Source organism: Odontomachus brunneus, unplaced genomic scaffold (assembly GCF_010583005.1).
Source record: "Odontomachus brunneus isolate Ranch 3 - 2012 unplaced genomic scaffold, Obru_v1 Obru_scaffold_082, whole genome shotgun sequence".
In the NCBI taxonomy this organism is placed as follows: Eukaryota; Metazoa; Arthropoda; class Insecta; order Hymenoptera; family Formicidae; genus Odontomachus; species Odontomachus brunneus.
The window spans coordinates 1,018,169-1,036,151 of NW_022639532.1; the positions used below are offsets into that span (position 1 = coordinate 1,018,169).

Below are 17,983 nucleotides of genomic sequence, written 5' to 3' on the forward strand. Positions count from 1 at the left end.
AGAGAGAGAGAGAGAGAGAGAGAGAGAGAGAGAGAGAGAGAGAGAGAGAGAGAGACGACGACGACAACGACGAGACATACAGCTGATAACGCGTTCCCTTGAGCTCGATCATTGAAAGTGACATTTCAATGGCTCGTTCGTATTATCGAAGGGATATCGTCCTTGTCGTGTGAGTAGAAGTCTTGGAGGATAAGTCTCTCATCGGGCAAGCAAACAACATCGCTGTTAGACGCAATTAACGCTCAGCCATACGTTTTATTAACGTTATGTTTCGCGTGTCGCGTGCGCGAACGAGGTTACCGTGTGCGCGAGTATGTTTACCCTTCAGCCGCTATTCCCATTCCTAACCGGGTTCGGTCGTTTATCAGAGCCAAGTGACGCGCGACATTATTATCGCGACATTTTCTCTACCTGCACGTCGCGCGCTCGGTACATACGACGTTTACTGTGAACCCTGTAGCTCCTAGCTGCGCATTTTTCGGGGCATTCCGTTCGCCGTGACGTCACGTGCAAACTTCTCTTTACCGAAATCGCAACAGCAACGAAGATCTTTGACGATGTAGTTGTGACAATTACCTTGTAAGAGTTCAATTACGACGAAGAAAGAAATAAATGACTACGATATTTCAAAGTAGAAACTTCCGTTATTTCTTGTGGGAAAAGTTCCGTCCAGATCGATCGGAGGAATCTCGTATCCGAGTTCCCCAAGTGATACTAAAACGTTACACAAAACCTATCAGTCCGCTATTGCGGTATGATGACGGGATCTGTCATTGCTCCTATTTATTGCGCGCAATTTAACGCGATTTCTTCATTCGTCATATTTTATTAGATGCCCGTTTGTTGCTCTACGAAAAGGTGGGAAGCATTAGCACTACGATACTCTTAATTTCACACACTGCAGACGTTACAGAGGCAATACGAATCACGAGTATGGCGTGAGATCTGTGTACTTGTGCGCGAAGGCGCCGTCCTAAGATACACTCGCTAAAATCGTCGCGTTTGCCGGCGCGATTATCGGCGCCTTCGCGCCACGACAGATGTTCTCCGTGGACCCTTAAGCAGGTAGATAAAGAAATCGATGTGGAAAATATTAGCCAATTGCTAATTTCGCTGATCGAATAGAATTAGAGGAGCTAAATTTAGAGGAGCCTGTTCGCGCGATCGTGACGGGAGCCGACGGAAGTCGGTCTTGATTCTCGTCCAAGATAGATTACTGCACGGAAAAAACGATTCCGTCAGTGTAACTGACTGAACTTCCTGTTGTCTGGTAGTTCTAGTGGGAGCAGAAAGATCCCAGTAGGAGGTTTCCACTCAATCAATTGTCTTCAATTGCAACTAAGTTTTCATACAGCTAAATGTTCAGATAAATGTTCTTGGTTGCGGGAACAGAAGTATCATTCGCGGACGAATTTTCATCTGATCCCTATCAAGTTTCACGAACTGAGATTTCTTTTTCATGTGGGATTCGCTCTTCATTTTCATAAAAATTAATTTGCAGAAAAGATTGACTTTTCTTTATATTAAATTTGCACGGACTCGAATGAAGAGTCAAGGTTTCACTGGGAAATCAGAAGGACTTTGTGGAGACCTCGAGAATCGATTTCGCGATCGCGAGTCTAGAAATTGTCTGTCGCACGCAGCCTCTGCCAGACCAGGCCGCTCGTTAATTTAATTGAAAGGCTCGTTATCGCCGCGTGATAACGGTCAATTGAGCCTGTACCAGCCGCAAACGAAACCATACAGCCGAATCAAACTGCACGAGCAGCTTTGCGCCGTTGACTTGATTCGCGCGAATCAAGATATACAAATAATCGATCACATGATCGCAGCCGAGAGTACGGAGACCGTGAGAGGCCGGCATTCTCGCGGAAGAGCGAGCGTTTCGACGAGGAGATCCATTTGTACAAAGCGGAGCAGCTGGTTGGTGCAACAGACGATTTACCTTTTTGCCGTTTTAAACGTCAGCTTAATTAGTAAACTCGGAGTTCGAGTGTAAACTATTAGGTTTATTATCGAAGTTGTATCTTGCAAACTAAGTAAGCCTGAAAATCTATAATTTAAATAATTTACAAGTACACTTCAGCTTGTCAGCTAAATTACATGTCGCTTCACAATCGCCTACCTATATTATCATTATTTATATCTGTTATCTGTTATCATTACTTTTATTGTTGCAATATCTATTATCTGTTGCATATCTGTTATCATTATTCTTATTGTTGCAAATGTGAATGTAACATTTCTTGAAATTCCATTTGGAGTGCATTGAGGAAAACATATTTGGTATTTGTAACCATAATCATATAAAGACGTAATCATTATACATTATGGTCAGGAAAGATATTTTTTACTAAATTCTATTGTGTAATGTTAATAATAATAATTTGGTGTGCATGTCATTTTTGTGTTAGAGCGACCAGCAAATATGGTTGGGTACCAAAAGTAACGATTATTTTAATTAGATCGAACATTTCTTTTCTCTCAGTGTATAAATCAACTTTCCTTAGATACTAACTTCGACACAGTATTGGAACTTAAGGAAATTTATAGTACCTACTGACGGTTATATATATCTCTTTCTCTCTCCGGTCGAGAAGACAGGAGATAATCTTTTGTCACGTCACGTGTTTCGCGTACATCAACAATTTTAGCAGCCGGTCGGATGCCGATAACAAGATGCCAAGACATTGATAAGAAGTACACCAGTCAGTCAGTCAGTTAGTCAGTCAACGAAACACGCGAATTACAAAATCGCGGTTGCGTTCGCCCGCGATTCTGAGATCTCGCGCAGTTAAACGGCTCTTTCCACGAGTTGGTGTTATCGACTCTCTTAGCGACAAAGCAACAATCGATACTCGCCAGTAGGAAAAATATAGAAAGGAAATCACGAGCGAATTTCTCGCTGTTTGTCGCGAGCGCGATCGTGAGTGACGCAACCGGCCGCGACTGTCAATGATCACCTTTTCTTCGCGAATAGGAAGAACAAACGGCGGTTCGTTAGCGGTCGATAAACAGCAGCCGGTAGTCACTGTGTGCGCGCTATAAGACGTCCTGGATCAGCAGAGTGCATACCAGTAGATCTGCCACTACCGTCCGCCTCCGTCGATCTAACGCGCGTCATCTGTCGATCGAATCTGGCCTATTCATTTATTGTTATTCTAATGCGTCGCGAATTAGAAGGCGGCACGAGAAACGCTGTCCGCGAATTTTGGAATTGAGCGATTCGGAGTGAGACTTGCGACATTCCGGGAGGTTGGAAGCTCCCGTGGGAAGGAAACGACTCAACGAGAAGGATATGCGCAAATACTGAAGGTGTGTTCCTCGTTGAGTCCAAGTGTGTGGATCAGAGAAGTTAACTAATGGAAAACGAACTTCACAGTTGGTTGTAGAGGGAATAAAAGGGCAGAAATTTATACAGAGAATAATGAGAACAAAGTGGAAAAATGCACGAGTGTCGGAAATTTATTCGCCAATAATTTCGAGAGCGTCGCGAACTAAAACGATCACAGAAGACAGTTTCTAAGAGAGAAGATGGTCTTACACTTGAGACGAGAATATTTGTGACCAATTGTCGAGTGTGAGAAATGCTCCAGATCTTTGCAAAAAACCAAGAGAATCGATAAGTACATCGAGACAGTACAAATACTGATCACCTGTTTATCAGTCTCGTCTACGTCATTAGATTGAAGAATCCTTCGAGTCGTTAGATTAAAGGGATCTTCGGATCAGGTGAGAGCTCGCGATAGCGCAATAGTGAAACGTCAGCAGACCGCGCGTCTTCGCGTCAAGGAAGGTCTTGATATCGGTCTGAATATCGGGTATCAAAAAAGAAAAATTAGAACAGGATCTTTGCAATTGGCAAATTGATTCGTTTAGAATGTCAACGATTGGGATATCGCACGTGGTCGATCCATCTTTTAAGTGAGCCACGTTCAACATTCGGGACATTCAGGACATTCGGGACCGAGAGGTCAGTGCTGTGCATCAAGAGAGCGGATCGAGATGAATGGAATGAACGGTAACGTGCCGAAAATGAGCGACAAATCGTCGTCGCCCGATTGCGGAGAAGATCAGAAGCTGTTGCCGCCGACCACGCCGACGACGCCGATGATCCTGCAAGTGACAAAGAATCCGTACTCGTCTTTCAGGTACAGGTAAATGGAGCACGATCCTGGAGCAGGATTCCCCGATATTTTCTTTCGTCTTTTCCTCTTTCTTCCTTCACATCTCTTCTTCTTTCTTGGTGAGCTGCGATCGATTCGCTGTGAATACAATTGAATCGTATCTCGCGATGTGAATTTCGAGAGGAATAAAAGTGGGGATAATTCGAGGAATACGGAAACAAGTATTATTATACGATAAGATAGTTATTGTTTTCCGCGCGCTTGCTTTACAATTTACCGGAGCTGAGCTATACGCTTGCGCTCCCAACTCTTTAATTATCTACGCCGTCAAAAATTGAGAAGCGTGAAAAACTGCACGCTTAACCATTCTTGCATATCCTCGTGACGGCGATGACGTTTGCAACGACGTGAACGACAACAATGCAGCTCTCGCGCGTAGTGCGATACTTTTGCTGATATGTACAATATCAATGATTTCCTCAATTTTTCTCGTGCTAAACAATTTATTATATAATATACGATATACATATATATATATATATATATATATGTATATTGAAGTTGTAATATTTTCATTTCTTGTGTGTGTATGCGCGCGTGTGTGTATGTGTGTGAAAAGATAAATGCCGTTTAACACGTAGAATTTAGATTCTGTACAAACGAGATTGCACAAGTGCGAATTCATCTATTCTCCAGCTCTTATCAATGTCTCGCGATGCTTGATAAACGTCTTAGAGATCCAAGGCGGTATCTTAATGACGGATCGCTCGAGGCCGTGCTAAATCGCTCGCGAAAGCTAAATATTTGGACAGTCAATAGAATTTTATGTGTGCCCACGCAAGAATCGTTGTATAACTCTAGAAAAATTTCTTTATGAATTATTACTTTACTTGATAAAGTGTCGTAGAGCAAATAAGCTTCGTTCCTGCGTGTCATTTTTCAACGTAGTAAAATAAAAATACACCTACAGAACTACTTGCGTGCGGAAAAAAATTTGGTTGAATTAACCAAATATCTGATAAAATATGAACGAGCCAAAGAATTCCGTTTGCAGTAATCAAAATTCTGCTTAAGTTAACAACATTCTGGTTAACCAGAAATCTTTTGCTTGGTCAATCCGATTAATTTGAGCAAAATTCCGATAACTTTAATCGAAATTCTTCTGGTTCGTTATATTTCACTGGATACTGTTTAGTACAATCGAATTTCTTTTTCCATGCGATTCCAGCAGTGATACAAGAAACGTTTTCGTGCGAGAGACCTCCATCCGATCAGCTGATCGCGATATCGTCGACCCGGAGACGGAGGCTGACGCTGGCTCACTGACTGATTAACGTGTGGCAATAAGTAAATTGGTAGATAACGCCTGCTCGGTTATCGTTCAAAGTCAAAATGGCGACTTCCTTTTTGTGTACGCCAGGAGGACAGGGAGACGAGGGAGACCTCCCCGCGAGAGTCTTCTCCGCGACGTCGGGCCGCCGACAGTGACATAGCTTCTCGCGTAATGCGAGTCTCCGGTTCGTAGTTCGTCCATAATCGACATTGCAGCCAACGCGTTTGCGAAAATCGAAACGCGATTTGCGGAGAAAAGTTGTACAGGGAAGTTGCATTTATGACACGTTAATTGTGATCGACAAGCGTGAGAGACTCGAGTTGCCATATGGGAGTTCGTTCGCTATATCGAAGCTAACACGCAGCTTACAAGTGATTTATCAAGCTGAAAGTTCCGTCTGATCGTTGTGTCTTGTTGCGTTGGAGTTAATGTGCGCATTTATTTGTATAATTGAACGTGACAAGGCGCGTGCATATGATTACGGGGACGCGCTACTGGGAAAACATGTTCGAGGATAACGAATAAAATTCTCACGATACTTGCCGCGATAGCGAGCCGATCAGCTGGCCGAGGGCATTGCCTTTGTGGTGTGTTTTACTTCGGCTGTTTGTCATGCCAAAGTTCGGGAACAATGACGCACGATGCGCAGAGATCCATGGTGAGTGGCTCGATCGATCTTTTGCATTATGCGCGCCCAAAACACCGCGGAAGTATTGTGAACTTCGAAATTCGTCGATCCTCCGTTCAGGTCATCGATGTGTATTGTTATGTCACACAAATAACACCTGGTCGCTCCTGCAGTTCCATTATGTAAATTTCGTCGACGAAGATAACGACTCGCGTCGTACTCTTTATTCGGGATTTGTTATTCAAATCCGTCGTGTTTAACATGATGCGGTGATCTACATGTCGCGGCAAGAGCCGCAATGCAACGCGACCTTGATGACAATGCGTCACGTCGGTGGTTTTGCATTTTGCATTTAAAAACGCACGTACCGGCGATAATTTTTCCTGTCGAGGCGAAATAGCGCGCCGCAAAAGTGCCTCTACTCGTTCTATTCTCCGTTCTGTGTTCCACCTTTAAAACTTCGTGCCCGCGAGAAGATATCACTGTAAATGCGAACGAGTTTTGGGTCCACTTTGGATATCGCGAAGATATCCACTGAACGAAGATGTTTCACTGATTAATATCAACTGTCTGTCCGCGAACGTTACGAATCTCATCTCATTTATGGCGACATTGGTGTTTCAGGAGCCGATACCGGGCTGGACCAACGCGGAAGCTGCGTCGTCGCGCCGTCTTGAAGAACGGCGACTGCAATGTACTGCAGTCGCGCATCTCCAGGCGATCGCTGCGCTTCCTGCAGGATATCTTCACGACGCTGGTAGACACGCAATGGCGTTGGACGCTGCTGTGCTTCATCCTGAGCTTCTTCTTGTCCTGGTTAGGCTTCGCGGTGATCTGGTGAGTGACAGTATTAGTTTTTAGAAAGAATCTGAAAGTATCCCGGACAGCACGAATTTCTAAAAGATATCTTACAGACGTCCAGAAAACTCTCTACATTATTTAAATATCTTTGATAAGTCCTTCAGACGTCTTTAAATTATTTTCTTTTAAGTTTGTGCTATGTGGGACAATATCCCGGAAGAAAGTGTTTTGAGAGGCGGTCCTGTCTGTAGATATGAGCTGTAAGTTTTAAACTCGCTATGTGTCCAGGTGGCTGATTGCCTTCACTCACGGTGACTTCGAGGAAAGTCATCTGCCGCCCTTCCAAGTGGAGAATAACTGGACACCCTGCGTTTACAATATCTTCAGTTTCACCAGCTGTTTCCTCTTCAGTATCGAGACCCAGCACACCATCGGATACGGCAGTCGCTCTACTACCGAGGAGTGCCCCGAAGCCATCTTCGTCATGTGCATTCAGAGCATCGCCGGCGTCATGATCCAGGCCTTCATGGTGAGTTTCTTCGAGGTTTCGATTGAATCAGTCGGAGAATTGAATGGAAGATAGATCGAATAACGGAGAATCACGACGATTCCAGGTGGGTATCGTGTTCGCCAAGATGACACGCCCGAAGCAACGCACCCAGACCCTGTTGTTTTCGCGGAACGCCGTCATCTGTCAACGAGACGGTGAGCTCTGTCTCATGTTCCGCGTGGGCGATATGCGGAAGAGTCACATCATCGGCGCGAGCGTTCGCGCTCAGGTGATTCGCAACAGAACCACGAAGGAGGGCGAGATATTGTCGCAGAACCAACAGGAGCTGGTGGTGGGCACCGACGGCCAGAATGGCGATCTATTTTTCATCTGGCCGACCACCATCATCCATCGAATCAACGAGGAGTCACCCTTCTACAACATGTCGGCCGAAGACATGCTTACCGATCGTTTCGAGGTAGTGCTGATCCTCGAGGGCACCATCGAGTCCACAGGACAGACCACACAGGCCAGGTCCAGCTACTTGCCACAGGAAATTCTCTGGGGTCATCGATTCGATCCCATGGTGAGCTACTCGAAGGAACGACAAGGCTACGAGGTGGATTACTCGCTGTTCGACAGTACCACTCAGGTCGACACCCCCTTGTGCTCCGGCAAGGAACTCGCCGAATTCTACAAGGTGCAGGACGATCTTCGTCACGGAACCGGTGAGCGGTTGTGAGGGCGTTCTCCTCTTTGTTTTCTGGTTTACTCTCGGCTTACCGAACAGAATCGTGTAATTACTTCTGTTCGGTGAATCAAGCATTAAAATAGATAAGATAAGTTAGCGCGAATACTAATTGATTTTAGAAGTAATTTTATTCGACAAGAGCGTGCCTCATCGACACAGTGACTCGACTATCTACGAGTCTAGAGATATAAGATTTTTTCGACGTCAAAACAGATTCTATCTGCATTGCGATCTACATTCCTAAACGAATCGATGTTATCTCGCTGATAGACGATATGCTTACTTGTTACAACACGTCGATATAAACGCGGTTCGTTTGACGTTATCTCTAAAATCTCTTGACAGAGTATTCGCGTTCCCTCCTGTATTGCATTGCATATGATCAACTGTGCTTTTTTCTTCCTTTCCGCTTCGTACATGATCTCAGCATTTCGAGACATAATATATTCCTATTTTTCCCTTCAAATGTATGATCTCGTCTTTCTGTTAATATATGCATCATGCATATGACTTTATATCTTCATTGCTTGGGTTATAGGGTTGAATTTTTTGCTTCCTGCTTCAACTGCGGGGATTTTTCGAGCATTTTGTCGATTTTTATGTCGCAGACACGTTGAGAGCTAATAATCTATGGTAGAGCAACTTAAAAGTTAAGCGCTTCACGTAGCTTGGCATGTAGCACGTAATCGTCCTTGTCTGACTGTCCGACACCGGCTGTATCACAGATGGAGGTCTAAGGCGAGTGCCTAGCGAGCCGAAGAGCGCCCCGACCGTGCTCGACACGCTCCCCCGGGCTACCGACAACACAGGCTTCCACCTCGTTCATCAGGGTCATTCCTCTTCCCAAGGACCGCCCAAACTGCACATCGACATTCCGTCTATCGACGACTGCCCGGGCGTGTGACGTCGGTTTCTGTAGACTAAAAAAAGAGAGAAAGAAAATGCATGTGTGCATGCGTGTATGTGTGTGTGAGAGAGAGAGAAAGAGGGAGAAAAAGAAAACGGGGATTCCTATGACTTGTACGATGACCAAAACTCGCCATCAATTTTTTATATCCGTCCTTCTTTCTCGATCGTGGAATAATCATCCATCATCGGAGGGAAGAAGTTAAAATAAGAGAGAGAAAGATAAGGCAAAAGACACGTACAGAAAAAACAACAATGAAAATAGATGAGAGAGAAGGAAAAAGGTACCTGTAAGAAGAATATACCTGAAAGGATAAGTTACTCTGGCGATAAGTTAGACTATTCAATTATATCGGTTTGGATGAAAGATATCTGTACAATTCAAAATCCATTTCGAGATTGATACTTTGAAGACATGAACTGCATCTCGATCATACGCAAGATTTTAGAAGGAAGCTCTACGGTCAATTTCAGCGAAACGTTATTCAAACCCGTCGACATATTTCGAGGACACGAACTGGGAAGGGATTTTCGCAGATTTCTGTTTGTGATATCAATTTGTTTGTGATTGTCTATAAATACTATGCAAAACTGGGCAATGAAAATTGAAATTGCATCGAGATCGTACGTTGGATCAGTTAAATAATCGATTCGACAAAAAGAAAGCGTAGAACGCAAGATAATTTTTGTAATGCGATTTGAACTTCAGTGCACAGTTTACATGTGTTGTTTAAAGAGGTGAACGTAATCTTATCGTCTTACGTTTGTAATGGTCCTGCTCTTGTAATTTTGGAACTTTTGGGTGTTTGGGCAAACATTTTCCGACTCTTAATTATATGCCTACTTCAGTTTGAGTGCAGAAAATGCAATAAGAATGCACGTAGAAAATGTGCCACATGGTCTGTATATTTTCGTAACAATAACAAATAGGTCAATTTAAGAAGTACAATTGTTCGTTTTAGTCGCATTTCCTCACCTTTTCTGCACTCATAATGAAACAAACTGGTATTTTTGCTTTCGAGGAGAGAAGAAACTTGGGTTTTCCGATTTTCGATATATCCGATTGTATGTGAAGAAAGTTCTGTCTTCAGCATGACGAGAATAAAAAACCAATAACAGCATTAACTGACTGCAAATTTCGATCCCGAGTTGGATCTGAGGAGTGAATTTAAGCAGCAGACTGTCTTCCAGGTGTCCCGATCGATGAGGATCTGATGGAGCGACAATGCTGGTGTCAGCCAATCAATCAGCGGCGTTTTAAAGTGTCCCTCGCGCCCCTGGATACTCCAAAGAGTCACGGCAGCATAGAGGATGAGCAGAGGTGGCCAAATGCCGGCAGAGTTCAGCCAAGTTTGAACAATATTCCGCATGGACCTCAAATGGAAAATGTTGAATCGCCGAGGGTGTTTGACTTTGACCCCAACGCCATTCAAGTGATGGACGATATGGAATTTGAACATTTACCAGAAGCAGTGAACCAAGAGATCCTGAAAAACAGTCAAGAGATCGTCTTCGAAGATGAGGAAGGAGTTTCACGGAGAGGCCCGATAAAACTGTACGAAGAAAGAAGCAAAACTCTTAGAAGTAGCCGGAAGATTATCCTTGAAGAAGAGAGAGAAAACATACAGGGACCCCTGGAAAGGAACAGATTAAACGTAAGAAATACTTCCAAGATTTACAAGGAAGAGAAATTACCTCTCATGAAAGTGGAAGAAAATCATGAGGACGTGAGGAATATTTTACAAATACCCGGTAGAAGATGCAAAATAAAGAACAACAAGAATCACAAAATGTATCTTGAAAGAGAATTAAGGATACAGGATCAGAGATGTCACGTTGTACCAGTAAATCAAGATCAGAAAACAGATATCTTTTTGAACGAGGAGCAAAAATCTTTAAGAAAACTTAACAGAAATCGCAGAGATGAATCCGTAATAAGCAACGGAAGATTCTTCGAGGAATCCGAAAGAAACGCAATCGGCCAACTGACTTTTTCATTGAATCGAGATCAGGAGAATCCGAAGACAGATCTCTTCCCAAACAAAAAGCCCGCAATGGATCTTAGTACACATTTAATCGACGATTCTTTTGCGACGAATGACAGAGTACTCTTCAAGGAATCCAAGAGAAATGCGATCAACACGAGGGATTATGAAATATGTCTTGAGAAAAGATTAGAAATGCATGATCCTTTATTAAATAAGAAGCAAGACGATGAGGAAGTCTTCGAGCAACCAAAAAGAAACGCGATCAATAACATGAAATATATTAAGATGCTGGAGGAAGGATACAAAACTTTGAGAGAATCGTTGACGTTAAATCAACGATCGAATCCTGACATTTCTGAACGGGAAAATGACCATTGGGTGAAGCGATACGACAAGATCAGAATCGAGAGCGAGAAGAGAAGACCCGCTAGTCGTCTCGCCAAGATAATAATACAACGTAAATATCATCCCGCTGATTTCCGGTCTCTGGTGTCTCCGTTTTCCGATCTCTCGCCGGAATCGGGTTTTTACGAAGGAAATTTGTCCAACTTGAGTCCAGAATGTGGTCGAACGAAACCACACTTGCTCCCTAGGAACAGGTTTGAGGATGTTGATGAAGTAAAAGGAGATAGCAGCTCATCGGAGAACAACTTATCTCAAAAGAGTGTGTTTGGTGACGTCCGTATCCCGGAAGAGTGTGTTCAAGTGCCAATTGTCGCGGTATCCAGACACGTATGTGACAATATTCAGATTGTTGATGAGAGTAGGACTTCTTCGCGTAGCAATCTCTCTCGAAAGCGCTTCATCAATGAAGATGACATTTCAGTGAAGTGCGCCAAAAGTCGAATTATCGATATATCTTCTCATACGGGCAACAGCATCGAAAATGTCGCTGAGAATAGAGCTTCTTCGGATAGTAATCTGTCTCATAAGCACTTTTTTGATGAAGACCACAGCACATTGAAGTATATCGAAGTTCCGTTTAATTATATAGACAACAGTATCCATGATATTAAGCATAGGGTTTCTTCGGATAGCGATTTGTCTTCCAAACGCTTCGTTGATGACGATAACAATCTAGAAGAGCGGCTTGAAGATCTGGACACTCGTTTAAGCAAAAACGACCAACGTTTTGTTGAGAACGACAGCGACGTAATAAAATGTGCCAATGTTGCAGTCTCGGGAGAAAGAATTACTTGTACGGATAACGACTTGCAGCACATTAATGAAACGATGACGAAACGTAGCTTCTCAAATGTATCTAGAAAATTGTTTAACGATTTTGACGACTCGAACGAGCAAAATTGTTACTTGATGTTAGCTAAGACGAATCATAAATTGTAGGTAAGCGGCGAAATATTGAGTTTTGAATGTTTCCTCTTTTATTTTCTTGTTTCCTTTTTTTTATTTTAAGAAAATGATATTAATTTTTGAAGAAATGATATTAATTAAATTATATTAGACGTGTGTGTGATTCATGCAAATGATATTAATACCATATGATTTTCAAGACGTATATTGATGAAAACGCGCTTCTTTCTCTTTATCGAAATTACTCAGTCGAATATATATTGCAGAGTATTTATTATTATTGTTACAGCACCAATGTATTATATCCGAATAATACATTTGTGTTAATGGTATGATTAATTTAACGATTTATTATGTTAATTTATATGTTATATTGAGAATGTTATAGAAATAAAATGACTTGCGAATACGAAATCCAACATAATCGATCGAGACACTATTTATATAATAAAGATACAACACGAGAAATTATCTTCAAAGCATCATTTTTTAAGGTATCCTTTCAACCTAGCGTTGCTACACTAAAAGAAAAAATATCTAAGGGATGATAAGTATTTATATTCTTAAAGTATAAGTACTAACAGCATTTACTTACATACTATAATAATATAAAATATCTTTCAAATAAAAAAAATATACATTTTCTTGAAACCTTAAGAAAATTTTAATTTTTCATGAAAACAATGATTTATTCTATTTAAATAAAAGAATTTATATTTCAGTAAATATGTCCGTTAGTATCCATCAAATATATGTTTACTAATTTTTAAATATTTTCTTTCTCTCAGTGCAGCCGATGACATTAGGTAGATTCCTTTTAATTGAACTGTTTGAACTTGTGCTTCATTCTAACTTATTGCACCCAGTTCAAGCAGTTCAGCTAAAAAGAACAGACCTATTAACTTCCGAAACGTCTATATTATAACAAATGAATTTCGTGATATTAAAGAAATATAATCGCGCAAGTCCCCGTCGTGCAAACGGACGAAGCGTGACACATTCTCGATTGCACAACACAGACACCTCGCCAAATTCTCAAACGCTCAGTTTAATTCACTCGACCGTGATAAAACGTTGACGCGGCAAATTGCGCTGAAACTTTGTAGCGTCACCGGCAAGGTCTAAAGTAGTCGAAAGTGTGAAGGAGTTGTCTTCGGGAATGCTGAACGTCAAGCGTGAGTGTTCGACAACGTAACAGATATAAGATTGCGCGAGTGAAACGACGATGTCTCTCCTATTAAATTATTCATTTCGCAATTAACATATTAGATAGTATGAGAAAAAAGAAACGTAGTTTCAGGCTTGGACGAGGACAGACTCCCTTTATTCTTGGACGAAATCCAAGCTGTGGAGTTTCCTCACATGCACGTCAGAAGGCCGATCGCGAAGGGCGTCGCGAATCATTTGAGTAGATGGCCGGACGAGCTCACCGCCTTGTTCGTAATAGCATGTCTCGTCATGAGCTTGATTCTGATCACGTTCGTCACATTCATCACGACGATATTTTGTACACCTGTGGTGAAGTACAAATGGTATTACTCGTCAATCACTATTTGAAAGAAAAGATTAATCAAGGCCAATTCTCTAGAACGAGTGTAGAAGTGAAGCTAGCTTAGGTATGATCGTTTCAGCGAATTGGAAGGCCTTATAGACGAGCGAGCTTTTAATGTCTATTTCGTGAAGGAAGCCACACAGGCGTGGTCCAGGAGGGAGTTCTGCTACATCGAGTCTGCGGCGAGAGAGCATCCCGAAATGAATGTACATATCGAAATTCGATATTTTACACACGAGCGTATGCAAAAATTGTAACATCGATTTGAATGATTTTGATATAAAAGTAATCTCTTGCGAATGATACATTTTAGATATACTTAATTAACTTGATACGGACTTCCAGTGCGCCTTTGAACACGTCGGAAACTGATCTGAAAACAGCACTAACTACGAAAAACTCTAATATTTGCAGTGGTGATTTCTCCGTTGACGAATTCTTCAGCAGGTAATTTCGCGCGTAGTGGAAATTGTTTCTATTTAATGCAATGTGTGCTTCCACGGTTTAGCACCTAATTCAATTTTCTGTCCTTTCAGGTCAAAGTTGTCGAGGACTGCGAGAGATTTGAACGAGGAACTGCTATTGCTGGCGGCGAAAACATATTTGCTGTGGAATTCTCCTGGGATCGCTATGCGTCCGAGCGCATATTGCAGTTTGGCAGCCATCAACGAATCATTGTGCAAGTGAGTGTGTACGCAGATATACAGATTAGTCAATAGTAAATATAAATCATAAATAAATAAATTAAACATAGAATGCAACAATTTAAGGTAATATGGAATTTTAAAGGCTTCAATTTTAAATGCAACAATTTAAGGTAATATGGAATTTTAAAGGCTTCTCCTCCTTTTTATAAATCAGAATTGGTAAGCAGAACTGCGCACCTAACGTATCGGCCGCGATCGACCTGACGCTCGATCTACAAGCGACGGAAGTGCATTGCCAAGCATTCCTGGGATTTTTGTTGCAGGAGTTATCGAGGAATGCCACGCGAATCTACAGTATGAAGGACGCATTGAACAGATTCTGTCTGAGGTGCATTACCAATTCAAATTTTTCTCTTTCTGTTCACGTTTGTTCGTGATTAATTCCACTCGTTTTCGCGTCGAATGTTACATCATTATTTTTAGCGCATTATTCTGAACGATTACGCACAGAACATATCGTACGATCAATTTTTTTTCACAGAATCAACGATTGTCCCGAGGTGCGAATGCTCGATTTGAAATCGAAGTGCTCGATCAACGATTTCGATTGTCCCACCGTTTATACGCTTGACAATACGATGTAGCCGATATCTTACTTCATATAATAAAGAAATAACGCTGCGTAAAAGAAGAAAGAAATTTTATACATGAAAGTACAAATTATATATTCAAAGTGTATCAAAAATTTGTATAGGAATTTATATTTCGTTATCTCGTCGAGAGAGGTAAAAGTGAAGTCACTTAACGTATTTCGTACGTTCGACACTCGTAGAGCTGTACAACACCCAGCCACATCCATACTTCCGCCACTAAATTCGTAAACAGAAAGTGGAAAGCTTCTCTTAACAGAGTGTGATCTTAGTAATAAATGAACTTTAGTTTCTGTTGAATGAAACAATAGATTCTTCTTACGAATCATTAGAAGAAGCATCACGATGTAAGGCAGCGCGATATCTGGATGCAGGTTCATTAAAATCAGGCATATCATCACGAGAACGTTGCAGGAGTCGTACACCACCTCCGTCAAGAACAAACCCATTAGAGGTAAACTAAATAGTGGTCGTTTCTGAAAGGATCGTTATGAGTGTACGGCACGTTCGCACTCGGAGAGCTAAAAAGGCAGTTCATTTAATTGTTTCGCTCACCGAAATGATCGAATAGATAAGCATAATGGCTGCAAAAACGGACACTATAGAATTCCACGTGGAATAACCACAGGAGAATGCTATAACGGCCTTTTTCGAGAACACGAGACCGGGAAGAATTTGCCGGTCCTCCAAAATAGTAAACTTCATTGGTCCATATTGCAGGCTGTGATAACACCAGTAGAATATCAACAACGCCAGCAACGTTGCTCTACTTATCGCGTAAATTTCGTTATAAGAATATCCTTTCCAAAATGGCGATATTTCTTTCGCTTTGTATTCCTTGTGAGTATCCATCCTCATGTAGTAACTTTCGTATGTACTGCAAACACGATATGACGAATATTCCGTCATTACATATCGTCATATTCCATACAGCACTAATATGTTAAATACATCCTACAGATAACTCACAGATGCCTGACAGTTGTGGTATCTCTCTAGGATGTATTTGGAATATTTATTCTGTATGAGATATGATATTTCACGTCTAGTCAGAAACAAATTCAAAATAATACATTTTACTTGACGGCGAAAGGAAAATTTAATATTGAGCAATTTCTTTATTCTCTTGTACTCGATCGCGATAGAAACTTTATTATTCGCGGTACTTCGTGTTATTGATCTCGGCGATATCTCGATTGATGTCGGACGAGGGTCATATCTAAACCACTATTTTCATTCGATTATCCAATTCTGTGCAGAGTGAAGTTGAAGAATAACAATCTGCGATTATTATGTTCATAGTTAATGGAGAGCTTGCAGATTATTTTATTTCATTCAATTTTACCGTCACACGGGCAAACAAATTATTTGAGTCGAAAGTGTTTACGAGTTAACGTGTGTATAATGTGAAATCAAGTTTGCCAGACTTCTTTGACTAATCGTTTGACGTATCTCGAACATTTCACAGAGAACACACGTATAAGTATGGTGGTGACGACACGTTCCTTATTCAAGTTATATTAATTAATGCGCTTTCATTTTATATTTAATGTAACGGGTCACGTGGAAAAGGATTTAGATGTGAAGCGAATTATGGCTTTTCGCAATCGACGTCACATCAAAGCCTGTAGCGGATATTTTGTAATTAAATACGCTTCTGCAATTAATATTTCTCGAGTACCGATGATAGTAATTTAATTCTTGACAAATTGAACGAGTTTAATATCTTTTTTTCAGAGGTTTGGACGCGCGGGGCAAATAGCCTGCTCCTTATGCGATCACTATGTCATGGGCAATTCGTCATACGTAATCGTTTTAGGCCTCATTGGGACCGTTAGTCTATCGTAATACTCTTATTATGTTCGTTCATTCGTTAAACTTAGTCTATTGTCGCGATTTAGTCCCAAAAAGATCGCAAAAGAACCGTCGCATCAGAGCAGAGCTTGTCAATGTAAAATTTTTACAGATAATCACAGCCCTCGATGTAGTGCGTACAGTGAATTTTGAAATTCCCAGAACTTCCTCTCGCCACCGAAACGATCAACAAGGTAATATTTCTTTTCACTATCTTACTGATCACCATTTTTATCTTCAGCTTGTATTTCAATGAATCTTTCTCAAAGGAAGAACTAGCAAAAGAATAGGTAACGAGAAAAATATTTGATGTGATTTGAATGATTTCGATGAAGGAGAATATTATTGTATGCATTTATGATAAAATCAATAATAATTAAATTCGTCGTAGTACCTGTCAACATCAAGAGGGACTTGAAGCTGATGACCTCCATACTGGGAATCGAGCATTATACGTTGATTATATTAGGCGCTATCACGGTGAGCATAAACGAATTAAAAAGTAATGATAATTACTTGAAAATTCTTTTTCACTAAAAGATTTCCATCTCGCGCAGGAATATCCCATATTGCACACACCTTGGCTGCTGATGCAGCTCTGCGTCATTGTCGTGGAGATCACTGTTGTCCTTGTGAGATTCTTATTCGACGGTTTACACGTTAAACACAACGAGATATTGCAGGCATTATTTACCGTACACAATTGGCTGCAAGTCTTCTGTCTTTTTCATCGGCAGGCACGGGAAGCGAATTAGCTAGCAATTCATTTTTACTAATTATAATTTATATAGCTTTTTTAGCTGTTTCTTTTGTATCCTTGTAAGAGGATTCTTCCTTCTTTCCCTCTCTTCATCTTCTCCCCAATAAAATGATATTGGCTAAATATTTCCAAATGAATAAGATATTCCAATTTTAAATAAGTCCAAAACTTCCTACCTTTATTAA

General features: G+C 41.3%; 2 protein-coding genes and 1 pseudogene across 6 annotated transcripts in view; 2 read left to right on the forward strand and 1 right to left on the reverse strand.

Moving 5' to 3' along the window:
• Window positions 1–12,806, forward strand: part of LOC116847632 — a 13,557-nt gene extending 751 nt beyond the window's left edge. The window contains exons 1-6 of one of the 5 annotated variants that reach the window (XM_032822804.1): window positions 2,717–3,732; window positions 3,880–4,157; window positions 6,713–6,925; window positions 7,178–7,418; window positions 7,504–8,107; window positions 10,228–12,806. In XM_032822804.1, coding sequence (XP_032678695.1) covers window positions 4,006–4,157; window positions 6,713–6,925; window positions 7,178–7,418; window positions 7,504–8,107; window positions 10,228–12,368 — 3,351 coding nt within the window. In that variant the 5' untranslated portion in view covers window positions 2,717–3,732; window positions 3,880–4,005 and the 3' untranslated portion in view covers window positions 12,369–12,806. Of the gene's footprint in view, window positions 1–2,716; window positions 4,158–4,771; window positions 6,119–6,712; window positions 6,926–7,177; window positions 7,419–7,503; window positions 8,108–10,227 lie in introns of those variants that run through there. The other 4 variants (XM_032822803.1, XM_032822805.1, XM_032822807.1 and 1 more) reach the window with 4 other exon arrangements.
• Window positions 12,807–13,206: 400 nt separating this feature from the next.
• On the forward strand, window positions 13,207–15,897 carry LOC116847689 (annotated as a pseudogene).
• On the reverse strand, window positions 15,280–17,955 carry LOC116847690. The gene is made up of 4 exons (XM_032822961.1): window positions 17,433–17,955; window positions 15,740–16,061; window positions 15,507–15,660; window positions 15,280–15,403 (listed from the first exon to the last, which is right to left on the reverse strand). The coding sequence occupies exons 1-4, from the start codon at window positions 17,486–17,488 to the stop codon at window positions 15,336–15,338; spliced, it is 600 nt and encodes a 199-aa protein (XP_032678852.1). The 5' UTR covers window positions 17,489–17,955; the 3' UTR covers window positions 15,280–15,335.
• Window positions 17,956–17,983: the final 28 nt, after the last annotated feature.

What these genes read in the sequence shown, in the direction of transcription:
- LOC116847690 (XM_032822961.1), bottom strand. Translation starts at nt 17,488, where the DNA reads ATGCTCGATTCCCAGTATGGAGGTCATCAGCTTCAAGTCCCTCTTGAT. An exon ending in TTATCTATTCGATCATTTCG is followed by an intron (nt 15,661 to 15,739) that starts GTGAGCGAAACA and finishes CGATCCTTTCAG; the next exon opens with AAACGACCACTATTTAGTTT. An exon ending in GATGCTTCTTCTAATGATTC is followed by an intron (nt 15,404 to 15,506) that starts GTAAGAAGAATC and finishes TTACGAATTTAG; the next exon opens with TGGCGGAAGTATGGATGTGG.